The sequence below is a fragment of the Lepidochelys kempii genome, chromosome 2 (genome assembly GCF_965140265.1).
Source record: "Lepidochelys kempii isolate rLepKem1 chromosome 2, rLepKem1.hap2, whole genome shotgun sequence".
Classification (NCBI taxonomy): Eukaryota; Metazoa; Chordata; order Testudines; family Cheloniidae; genus Lepidochelys; species Lepidochelys kempii.
The window spans coordinates 211,467,348-211,479,852 of record NC_133257.1 but is presented as its reverse complement, the minus strand read 5'-3'; the positions used below and the strand labels follow the sequence as shown (position 1 = coordinate 211,479,852).

Below are 12,505 nucleotides of genomic sequence, written 5' to 3'. Positions count from 1 at the left end.
ACACAATTCGACGGTATTGGCCTCCGAGAGCTATCCCAGAGTGCTCCATTGTGACTGCTCTTGACAGCACTCTCAACTCAGATGCACGATTGTCTGCCGTTGCTCTGACGCAGGGAGGGGCGACTGACGACATGGCTTACAGGGTTGGCTTACAGGGAGTTAAAATCAACAAAGGGAGTGGATTTACATCAAGGAGTATTTCAGGCAGGACTTCACGGAGGGTTCCAATAAGAAATGGTGCACTTAAGTTATTGTTCTTATTGGAACAAGCAGGTTGGTCTGGCCTCTGATTGATACATGGCTAGATTTACCTCGCTGCACCTTCTCTGTGAGTGACTGCAGTGTGACCTAGAGGAATGAGTCCCCTAGACAGGGGCGGGGGGGAAGCAAATGAGTACAAAACAAATCTGGTCTATTTCTTGTTTTGATCCACTCCATCTATCTTTTACATCTTTGGCTGGCAGCAGACGGTGCAGAAGGACTGCATGCCATCCACATCTCATGGCTACTCGGCAGAAGATGGTACAATAGGACTGCTAGCCATCCTCATCTCTTGCCTGCCCGGCAGAAGATGGTACAAGAGGACTGCTAGCAATCCGTATCGCCTGCCTGCTCACCATAAGATGGTTCAATAGGACTGACTGCAGGACTAAAGAGAATGACCTGATCAGGTCACTCCAAATTTAGTCCCTGCGCCCATGTCTGCCCAGGCGCTCCTGATAGACCTCACAGAGGCGACCAGGAGCACCTCGGACATGACGATGACAGCTACCAGTCCTACTGTACCGTCTGCTGCCATAAGGCAATGGGTTGCTGCTGCTGTGTAGCAATGCAGTACCACGTCTGCCAGCACCCAGGAGACATATGGTGACAGTGAGTTGAGCGGGCTCCATGCTTGCCGTGGTATGGCGTCTGCATGGGTAACCCAGGAAAAAAGGTGCAAAACGATTGTCTGCCCTTTCTTTCATGGAGGGAGGGAGGGAAGGGGGGCCTGACGACATGTACCCAGAACCACCCGCGACAATGTTTTGGCCCCATCAGGCATTGAGATCTCAACCCAGAATTCCAATGGGCAGCGGAGACTGGGGGAAACTGTGGGATAGCTACCCACAGTGCAACATTCCGGAAGTCGACGCTTACCTCGGTACTGTGGAAGCACTCCGCCGAGTTAATGCACTTAATGCACTTAGAGCATTTTCTGTGTGGACACACACACTCAAATATATAAAACCAATTTCTAAAAAAATGACTTCTATAAATTCGACCTAATTTCGTAGTGTAGACATACCCTTAGATTGCAACTACCCAATGCTAAAACAGGTGTGGTGTGGAAGATATTTTAAATGGTAGAATAAAAATATGGAATATTCAGGCTATAATGATATCTCCCTCCCTCAATTGTGCATTTGTAAATTTTTTGCTTGAATTTTAATTTTTTTCCACTCCCCAGAAACCAACTATAGATAGTTTTTCTTCAGATGGACACAAACTCGATCACATAAAGGGAACACTTGAATTTAATAATGTACAGTTCAGTTATCCTTCAAGACCAGATGTCCAGGTAGGAGAAACACCTATTCTGTGCTTTGTTGTAGTCACAGTGACTACAGCTTGAAATATGGCATATTACTTGTGTATTACACTAAAAGAGTTGTCTGCTTTAGAGGATAGGATGGAAGCACAGCAGATTGGAGTCAGGAGGTTGACTTGAGTTCCATGTGTAGAGGAAACATAAAAGAAGGCATGGAGAAGGGGTTGTTAACCAATATAACATTTGAGCTGAGTGAGGCAAGAAAGGTGTGGCCTCTAAAAGGAACAAGAGAGGAGAGATTGGAAGGAGCAAAGTTATGCAGGGTCCTGAAGGTGAGCCTAGGGGCTTGAATGTGAAGCAGGAGGCCAATGGAAGGACTTCAAGAGCGACTGAATGTGATCAGAACCATGACAGCAGATGACTGTTTGCTGCAGAACTCTGGGCAAATTAGAGTACGTGAGGTGTCAGGAAGAGCAGGTTCCAGGGGTTGAGGTATGAGACAAGATCAGAGCCAGAATTTGCAATGGGAATGAGTGGGTTTTGAAAATGTAGCAGGGATAAATCTGGCAGGATTTAGTGACAGAATCTCATTAATTTGAAATTGTTCTACATTTTATTTTTTTAACTACCGCAAGGTTTTGAAAGGTCTCACTCTGAAAATTGACTGTGGACAAACGGTGTCACTGGTTGGAAGCAGTGGATGTGGTAAGAGCACGATGGTCCAGCTGCTTCAGAGGTTTTATGATCCACAGGAAGGAGTGGTGAGTACAGCCATTCTAGAGCATAGTACTGTTTATATAGGTATTAAAATAGTATTATACAAAGAATTCTAGCTATACAAGTCCTCAAGTCAAAAGGAGACAAGTGGAGCACAAAGTTGGGGTTATTGCAACCAAGTGTAATACAAAAGATTTTGCAGCAATCAGCCGCTGTTCCTCCCATCTGATGCTGGGAGATTTAACAAATGTCTAACTCTTACAAAGTGAACCTTACAACCCTCAGAGAGTGGATCACTTGGAAGTTATATAAATCACTGGCAAGCTTTTTAAATACTGTAGTGTGTTTTCTGTTCTGAGCAGCCTCACCTTTTACATTAGGAATTTGTTGCAGATGCTGGGCTTGGATTTAGAACACTGAAACACACACTCAGCTGGTATCCTGCATATTTGGTAGCCTACTTGCTTAACAGTGTTGTTTATAGGATTTCCTGTGGAGGGTAGATATTGTCTTGAATTGAAATAAATACAATGTTTAATTATTAAATATTATTTAGAAGGGACCATCTAAATACCGATCTGTCCTTTGCTGGCAGATCTTTGCCAATGAGTCTGGCCCCAGATCTCACTTTGAATCACCTGCTACCTGCTATTCATATCTAGCTCCAGTAGATCTAGCTATGCAAATCTACACTCCTCAGAGGGACCTGGGGGCTCACGGTATTCAATATAGTAAGTGATGAAAGGAGAGAAAGGCTACTGTTTTTTAAGCTTAACTACTTTAGAGGTGTTCACATGCTGTGGTGATAGGGGCCATATATGTATCTAAATCGATTGAGGTAACATGACCACATAGGAAGGTGAGGGCACTGATTAGCCATACTTAAGTTACTCCACCCTTGCTGCTCACTCCACAACCTAAACTTCTTGTCCTGGCTCTGTGAATTGGGATACCACTTACACAAGCGAGTTTTGGAGAAGTGGGTCAGGGTCCTGATAGGACATTCTCTGGGCTTCGCCTTCGCGCAGCTCTATCCTCCAGGCCACTACGTAATGGTGATCCCCTTCATGTGTAAAATGGGAAAAAACAGCACTGTAACAAAATACAGCCAAGCACACTCCACCCAGGCTCCAGTGTCACACAGTCCTGTGAAAGTGCACATACAAGACCGGTGTTCAGCTCAACGATTGCCTGATGCTTATATCTATCCTCTCCTATTTGCTATCCAGACAAAGAATTTTCATGGGCATTTCTGAGCACAGCTAAAGTTTAAAGTGCCAAACCTTGTGTTACCTCCTCCACCATATGGATTACCTGCATAGGACTGATCATCCCATTTAAGATACATGATGGTTGTTCTTTTTTCCCTTCTATCCTCCTTGCACCATGCGTCATGCAGGCTTTAGGGTGTATGTCAATAAACCACGATACCATATGCTTGATAAGCAGAGATGGCCTCTGCTGGTTTCAAGTTTTCCTCTCCTGCAAAAATGAAAAATATCTCCAGCCAACTCTATGTAAGGGATGGTAGGATTCAGATTGAGGGCCCTTTCCTTTTTCCATTACTTTGGCCCTACTGCAGATGTGGTGCCCAGCAGAGGCAAATCTCCACTTAGTATATGGAAACATGAACATATATTTAACTAGGAGGGTGGTGAAGCACTGGAATGGGTTACCTAGGGAGGTGGTGGAATCTCCATCCTTAGAGGTTTTTAAGGCCCGGCTTGACAAAGCCCTGGCTGGGATGAGTTAGTTGGGGTTAGTCCTGCTTTGAGCCGGTTGTTGGACTAGATGACCTCCTGAGGACTCTTCCAAACCTAATCTTCTATGATTCTATGATCTGGCCAAGGACTATTTCTTCACTGAAACAAAAATAAATCCTCACTTTTCTCATGAATCCTAAATCTACCCTGCCAAACTGAATGGGAACATTTTGTCCTAAACGTTTGTAGGTTTAGAAATATTCAAGAACAGGAGTGTCTTTTTGATCTGTGTTTGTACAGCGCCTAGCACAATGAGGTTATGGTCCATGACTAGGGCTTCTAGGTGCTACAGTAATACAATATAATAAGAAAAATAATAATATACAACCTGAGGATCTCATAGTCTTATTTTCTTTAGATCACAGTGGATGGACATGACATAAAGTCCCTTAATCTGAGACATTACCGAGAATTCATTGGTGTGGTCAGTCAGGAACCTGTTCTGTTTGGGACAACAATTAGAAACAATATAAGATATGGTCGAGAGGATGTAACTGATGAAGAAATTGAGAATGCAGCAAAAGAAGCAAATGCTTATGATTTTATCATGGAGTTTCCTGATGTAAGTATGGTACTGAAAATAGCCGGCATTCTTAGAAATGAACTGAAATAAAGTGAGATGTTGAGATATCAGCATAAAAGAAATCATTTTTCATGTGTGTGTGACAGAAGAAATTTGCAGCAATTGCAATGTTTCTCTAAATTCTCTGAAACAGACACCTAAGGAAATGGAAACATATCGGGGCTAGGGTCAGGGGAGGGATAACTGTGAATCCAAAAGCTGGGAGCATGGATGACTCTGATATAAATGTATCTTAAAAGTAAGAACTATAGTTGTCTTTTCTTCAATCTCAGCCCCAAGTTGAGGGATGACTGCCCCTCTGCAAAATCACAGAATATGGGTAACCAAAACTCAGCAACAGCTGATAAATGTAAGCAGAGAAACATTGATTTTTACAGCCACCTTGTGGCTAAGAGTGGAAATTGCAGTATCATTCAGAACTTGTATTTTCAGGCATATAATGTGGTGATCAGGGTAGTGCTTATGGCACAAAGGCCCCAGTTCAACAAGCACTTGAGCATGTGCATGACTTTCAGGCATGTGAGTATCCTCACTGTCAATAGAACTACTACGTGCTTCAAGTTATGCAAGTGCTTCGGTACCTGGCTGAGTCAGGGCAGCAGATCTGACATGTATTTTGTTGAGAGGTGCTGCGGCTGAGTGGATAAGATTTGGGCCTTTCACATCAGAAACCTGTGTTCCAGTACCAGATCTAGCAGAAACTCCCTTGGGCTGTCCCTCTGGTTCTTAGTACCCCCCTCTGAAAAAATTCCATGACCACCTGCTTGTGGGAACATTTTTGCTACTGAAAGTGACTTTGGGTAGATTTCATTTCAGATGGGATTGGTGTCCTGCACTCTGTGGATCAGACAATATAACCTTAGCTTTCATTTCACTAGGGTGCTCCCCCCACCCCATAATACATAATTATCTTGCTTTCACTGTGGGCCTGATCCAAAGTTCATTGAAATAAATGGGGTGGAGGGGGCTCTTTCCATTGACTTCAATGGAGTGTGTATCAAGCTCTATTTAGCGGTTGTTTATACTGCAAAACTGATGGTGTCTCTGCTGTTTTCTCAGAAATTTAATACCCTTGTAGGAGAAAGAGGAGCACAGATGAGTGGTGGCCAGAAGCAGAGAATAGCCATAGCTCGAGCTTTGGTGCGCAACCCTAAAATTCTCTTGTTAGATGAGGCCACATCTGCCCTGGATACAGAAAGTGAGTCAGTAGTCCAAGCTGCACTGGAAAAGGTAAATGCTGGGTTATTGACATAATGTCTAGTTCCATCTTCTTGAATCAAGTATATTTTTGTTCAAAGCAAGGAGTAGATTAACAAGATTATTATTGTACTGCAATGACAGGGATGATTTACTCAATTACTGCTAAATGCTGCCCAAATGCTACCCAACAATGCTGTAACCCCACTGAGAACAACAGTAACCACGTGGTAATTCTCACCATGGCCCAATCCTGCAGTGAGGCTCTCTATGGATGAGCCCTCATTGCAAGACTGGGGTCTAAATCACTAAGATATAATGGATGTGTGGTTATGAGGCTCAAAAGTTGCCCTGATGCACATGCAAACCCATTGGCTACCATCAGATTGTAAACAGGGTGCAAATCATTGAGGGCAACATCTGTCCTTTGGCAAATAATTTGTCACCATTAGAGCTTTTAGAATAAACATCTTGTCCGTTTCTTGAAAATCAATTTCAAATACACAAACATCTGAATTGGTAGAATAGATATTTCTGTACTTTCAGATCATCAGCACAATGCTAACAAAAATGCCAAATGGGGTATTAAGAAGTGCTACAGTAATGTTAATCTTTTGAGTGTGTAAATATTGATACCTTCTAGTTAATGCTTTTCATAGAGATGTGCAGTGCTGAAGAAGTGTGCATTGATTAGTATTCCACTGCATGTCATTCATGGCTACTACCCCCAAAAAACAGATCCTCAGCCCTGACAAATGATTTGTCTACATGGCACTGGCAAAGTCCACCAAAGGGGTGTGATTTGTGAAGCCTGGTAAAGTGTTGTGCTCTAACTGCCCTTTAAAAAGTACCTAGTTCATGTTAACATAGTCCTGTTTCAAATGGGACTACATCAATCTGAACCAGGTACCTTTTAGGGTATGTCTACATGGCAGTTAAACACATGGGAGTGGGCCCATGTCCACAGACTTGGGCTCCTGGGGCTTATGATGTAAAACTGAGGGTAGACATTTGGGCTTGGACTGGATCCTGAACTCTGGGACCCTCTCCCTCATGGATGGGTGGGTTCCAACCTGAATGTTTACACTACAATTTTGTAGACCCCAGACTGAGCGCCATGAGTCTGAGTCAGCTGACCCAGGCCAGCCTCAGGTGAGATATTGCAGAGTAGATGTATCCTGGGTATCTTTATGCCAATCTGGCAGCAAAGAAGGCACCTACAGAAGCCTCAAGAAGACAGTTGAGAACTCCCCCAGGTCAGGAAAACTCCTGGGAGGTGTCAGACTAGCATAACCAACTTCATGCTACCTGGACCTCTACGGAGAGGCATGCTGGGGCACGACCAGAGCACATGCTGCTCCATCTGCTCCTCTGCAAGGAATCAGTCCCCATGAGACGGTTGCACATGGCCTAACCTAGAGCAGCTCAGAATTTAGCTTTTTGATTTTGAATAGAATCTTTAGGGAGAGAGTCTAGAAAAGCAGGAGAAGCAAAACAATCTTTCTGATTTTGTTTATTGTGGATGCCAGCAAGCAGGTCTCCTGTAGCCCAGCAGAGAAGGAACCACGGCGCGCAAGGTTATAGTTGTCAGTTGTGGAAAAACTCATGGATTGTCAGGATGTTTAGCAAATGAAATCGATGGGAGTAACTACAGTCTCAATATGAGCAATTAGAGTAAATTACACTAAATCTCCAAGCCACAGGGGGCGCAAATTACAATTTGGTTGTTTGTTTACAGGCCAGCAAAGGTCGAACCACTCTTGTAATAGCTCATCGGCTTTCCACCATTCGGACTGCAAATGTAATAGTGGCCATAGCGGGTGGTGCTGTGGCTGAAGTAGGAACACATACAGAGCTGATGGAGAAAAGAGGGTTATATTATTCGCTTGCAACAGCACAGGTACGTTGAATTCACAATTTTAGATATAAAAGCTAGAAATGAGAATGTAGATGTGTCTTTTGTTCGCTTAAGTCTCTTGGGTACCTTACAAAGATACTGAAGTTTTCCTGTGAAAGTCCTTGTTTGTGATATATCCACTTCATTTATTTAAAAGATAGTGTAATAAGCAGGTTTCAGAGGAACAGCCGTGTTAGTCTGTATTCGCAAAAAGAAAAGGAGTACTTGTGGCACCTTAGAGACTAACCAATTTATTTGAGCATGAGCTTTCGTGAGCTACAGCTCACTTCATCAGAGCAGGTAATAAGCAGGTCACACATATACTAGTACATGCGTTAAGTTCTTTACTCTGCCAAGAAATTAGAGCACAATGGTAACTAAAAGCCAAATCACTGCCTTCTGCAAAAAACCAAGATTGTTCTGTTCGTACATGTCACTGGGGTTTGCTCCTCCCCCCATGCCTCCCCAAACCCACAGATACCCCAGGATGTGCTGAAATCAGGCCCCCTTCCCCACCCTCCAGCTTCCTCGTAGCACAGCTCCTTTGGCAACTGCTCTGTGTGGAATCCCAACTAAAGGGGTGGATGGAAGCTTTCACAGCACACAGGTGGTTCCAAAGAAAAGGTAAGAGTCTAGTCTGTAATTCTATTTCCTGATTTTGATGTTAGATCCACACTATACACAGAATCTGTCAGAATCCAGACGCCCCCTAACTTCGCTACACAACCAGGCGCTTGTACAATTACAGTTGCAGTGCAGGTGTGTATACACAATTTTCAGCATTTCCCCCCCTAGCAGCAGTGCAACCCCTTCAATGGTAGAAATGGTGCTAGCATACTGTAGGCAGAGTACAGGCATTTTTACTGCCGTGTTATCTAAGCAGGGTTAGAATAGTGGCTGATCTACGTGGTTCTGTCACCGTTACAAGCCCAACTGTGAGAGAGGTGCTAGTAGTTGTGTTTAATGGAGACAAGGCCTGGACTGGCACTAAGGTTGTGACAGTGGAACAATTTTAAAGCAGTGTTTTTCATACCATCCGTGTTACCATGGTTTTAAAACCACTCCTGTTAACAACACAGTTTAAGAATGGCCAGTAGATATAACTAGGCTGTTTTTAAGCCATATTTTAGAAAACTCTTGAATATACTTTGAAAATTGTTTGTTTTTAAAACACAGTTTCGAGACGAGTATGGCCGGCTCTGACCCTGGAAATAGTGTTTGAAACCATGTTAGTAGGAAACTTTCTTATATGCTATACTTTAGAACTGTTGTGCTGTCATGGATTCTTTCGTCTGTGCGATTCAGAATCAGCCCACTTAAATACTCTGGGGTAGTGGGAGGATAAACTAGAAGGAAACTCAGAAGACATTGTTTCAAAGTACTAGGGATGAAATCCTCCCTCTCTCAGAGTCGATAAGAGTTTTGCCACTGACTTCAACGAGGCCAGGATTACGGCCTAAAATGGAAAAACAAACATGTATTCTCATGAGTTTTGCAAATCATTTAAAAAACAGAATTAAAACAATATGTTAAAGTATTTTTGAATGTATTGTTTGCTTTTACAACCTTTTGGGCCCACTTCTGAAAGGTGCTGAGCAACCTCATTTCTCATGGAACTCAGTGGAAGCTCACAGGAATAACTGCACAGGATTAGGCTCTTTGGAAGAAAGTGAGCATGGCTTCCTTAATGCTTGGCACAAAATGTTAGCTTTTTATGTAAACGTGTAGAGAACACAGAAGATGCCTGTAGCTGGATTTCAGGACATGAGGCATGAGAATCCAATAACTAGGGGAAATGCTCTTATGTTTCTGCCAAATAAGGGTATGAGTACCAAATTTAGTCAGAGGACTAAATCCAAAATAGCAGTCAGGGTCTCACAGAACCGACATGACACTGCAAATGGCAGTGGAGTCTATCTAATGCAACTATACTGACCTTTTGGATATATTTGTGACTGAATTTATGTTGTGTTAAAGTCTATTAAAACAGAAGACCATGAAGAATCAACAGAAACTATTACCTTAAAAGATCAGGAAGAAGTATTCCCCATCAATGGGTTGATTTCCAAAAGAGCAAGCATAAAACATGTTCCACAAAAGGAGGCTGAAGAAGAAGCCGCACCTGAAGAGGTAATGGTTTACTGTCGCTTAGTCGAGGCTTTTTGGTTTTGGTTTGGTTTTGGTTGGTTGATTTGTGGGTCTTTGTTTTAATCCTAGAAAGATTCAGCAGCTCAGTGGTAAACCTTCACAGTTCTTCCTGAGAGATCAGAATATTTCTGAAAGGGGGTGTATATCAAAGATTATTTCAGTTGGAGTCAAGAGGACTGCGTCCTCTTTTTAAAATTGTATCACTGATTCAATGTGCGACTTTCAGCAAAATCACTTCACTTCTGTGTGTGTTGTTTCCTCATCTATAAAATATGGGTAATACATAACCTCCTTTGTAGAGCTTCTTCGAGATCTTTAAGTGAAAGGTGCTACTGAATGTAAGTACAAAGTATAATTATCCATATAAAGTTTGCTGTTAAGAATATTCCAGAGTGTTTTTAGAATGGATTTGGGCCAGTCCTGTCATCTGTAGTCGTTCCATTTACCTGTCTTGTTCTCTACTAGTCCAGGGTTCTTAAACTCAACTCTTCCTGTAGGCATCATAATGCAGCTCAGCTCTCTTAAAAATGTAAAATTGAATTGTATTTGACAAAAATGAAAGTTCTGATTTTAATCTGTTTTTCTTTTCCAGGCACACCTTCCCAAAGTTTCTTTCCTCAAGCTTTTTAGATTAAACAAGCCCGAGTGGCCTTTCATTGCACTGGGGACACTAGCTGCCGTTATCAGTGGAGCATGTCACCCTATCTTTTCCATCATATTTGCTAAAATTGTAACAGTAAGTGGAATACGGACTTTTCCACAATGTAATTGTAGAAGGATGCTAGTTAAGTTGACCTGATTGGTATCGTTGGCCCTATGTACACTTCAGTGAAACCAGGGTAGTTAGAATAATTTTTATACACAGTTCTTCATAAAAATATGCTAGCATATTTTCACCACTGTTTCTTGGGTCACTGAGTACCCAACATAAGCAGATTATAAACATGGTTTGTAAAACAATTCAGAACATAGAAAAACCATGTTTGCATCTTTCTATTTAAAAATGATTCTGGCTAACATAGTTTCTCTGTAGTATAATAATCCTTAGTATTCATAGTGCACTTTTTCCCATTCACAAAGCACTTTATGAACATTAATGAATGAGTCCTCACAACGTGTCTGGGAAGGAAGGATTATCCCCGTTTTACACAAACTGAGGCAGAGAGATGTGAGTTGTCTGTCCACAGCCACGGAGGATGTGATGGTTGGAGCATGTTGTAAAAAAAAACCAAGACGTTCCCATTCCTATAGTTTAATCATAGAATCATAAAATATTAGGGTTGGAAGAGGCCTCAGGAGGTCATCTAGTCCAACCCCCTGCTCAAAGCAGAACCAGTCCCCAACTAAATCATCCCAGCCACCGCTAATCGCTGGCTCACGCCTTCTTTTCCTCTCTCTAATGTGGATGGGGGTGGTCTTTCTGCACTGAATAAAGTAAAGTAGGGCCTCTTGTAGCGCTCCCATTCCTGAAAAATTATGCCTATTGGAATATTATCAAGAAAAAAGGTTTCCAGATAGCATCAGAGGGCTAACTTCTATTAGGAAGTTACTGACCAGCCAGTTGCTAACAAGACTGCTTTTTTATTCCTTCAAATTTTGACTTCAGTGCTGTGTCAGCGTTCCAAAGCCAGGGAATGGGCACAATAATTACTGCAGTCTCTGACACCAGTGCCTAGAGGTCTGAACAAAGGTAATTCTCTGTAGCCAGACAGCGGAGTTACAGCACCATGACTATCAGGAGGGAAGCCGGTGTGAGGAAGAAAAGTCAGTGTGAAATTTGAAAATTTAACGCTTAGTCCTCATTAATTTTAACCTTCAAATATTCATTCATATAAATGCTCTCCTCTCTTCTTCCCCAAGTATGTAAGAAACTCCATTCTAGTCTATATAGTGTTATACAGCATCTATTAATAGGCTGGCTGACAAAACATCTGGATGTTTTTCCTTCTATTTTTGCAGATTTTTTCAATAAAAGATGATCCGGAGAGGATCCAGCATGAAGCTAACATTTTCTCCATCACATTTGCTGTTATAGGTGGTGTTTGCTTTATCGCTTGGTTTTTGCAGGTAAACTCTCATAATCAATAAAACAATTGGTCGGAACAGCAGTTTGCATTCTAGTAACTGCTTTAATCAGCTATTGATTTAAAGTTGGCAGCTGAGGGATCATGGCATGATGGGATGGGGGAATGTCTGTCTGGTTCTGCAGCTGTATTGTTCAGCTCTTGTTGGTTTTTTTTAATTTTATATTCACATCTCTCCATTGTGCGCTATGCTTGTAATAAATGACTGTACTTGATTATAAATAGCATCAGACTGCCATTTAAATTACAAGTAGTAAAAATCAAAGCTCTGAGGCCCTACTGTTCTTTTTTTCTTGCAGGGATTCCTTTATGGGAGGTCAGGAGAAATCCTAACAATGAGATTAAGGCATATGGCATTTAAAGCCATGCTGCGGCAGGTTAGTGTTAAAGTTTTTCTTATAAATACATCATTTTTTCACTTGCCTCTCCTATAATAAATTGTGAATGGATTAATCCACCCTCTTTCCTCATACACAGCACAATTTTACTGCACCACCTTTCACATGAAGATTTAGGTATTAATTATGTGTATGCTTACTCTATCCAAAGTAGGAGAAGAACTATGCTAATTCTAACCATGATTAA

At 42.0% G+C, this 12,505-nt stretch overlaps 2 protein-coding genes across 13 annotated transcripts in view; one reads left to right on the top strand and one right to left on the bottom strand.

The window, feature by feature from the left end:
* Positions 1-12,505, bottom strand: part of SP8 (Sp8 transcription factor) — a 65,482-nt gene that overhangs the window by 3,674 nt on the left and 49,303 nt on the right. The gene's annotated exons all lie outside the window — the stretch shown is intronic.
* Positions 1-12,505, top strand: part of ABCB5 (ATP binding cassette subfamily B member 5) — a 75,855-nt gene that overhangs the window by 30,121 nt on the left and 33,229 nt on the right. For 11 of the 12 annotated variants that reach the window (XR_012157531.1, XM_073333753.1, XM_073333762.1 and 8 more), the window contains 9 exons: positions 1,451-1,561; positions 2,167-2,292; positions 4,370-4,573; positions 5,654-5,824; positions 7,530-7,691; positions 9,666-9,818; positions 10,429-10,572; positions 11,796-11,903; positions 12,220-12,297. Coding sequence is in view for 10 of the 12 variants with exons in the window: in XM_073333753.1 (XP_073189854.1) it covers positions 1,451-1,561; positions 2,167-2,292; positions 4,370-4,573; positions 5,654-5,824; positions 7,530-7,691; positions 9,666-9,818; positions 10,429-10,572; positions 11,796-11,903; positions 12,220-12,297 (1,257 nt within the window). In the remaining 2 variants the exon portion in view is untranslated. Of the gene's footprint in view, positions 1-1,450; positions 1,562-2,166; positions 2,293-4,369; positions 4,574-5,653; positions 5,825-7,529; positions 7,692-9,665; positions 9,819-10,428; positions 11,601-11,795; positions 11,904-12,219; positions 12,298-12,505 lie in introns of those variants that run through there. The other variant, XR_012157532.1, reaches the window with a different exon arrangement.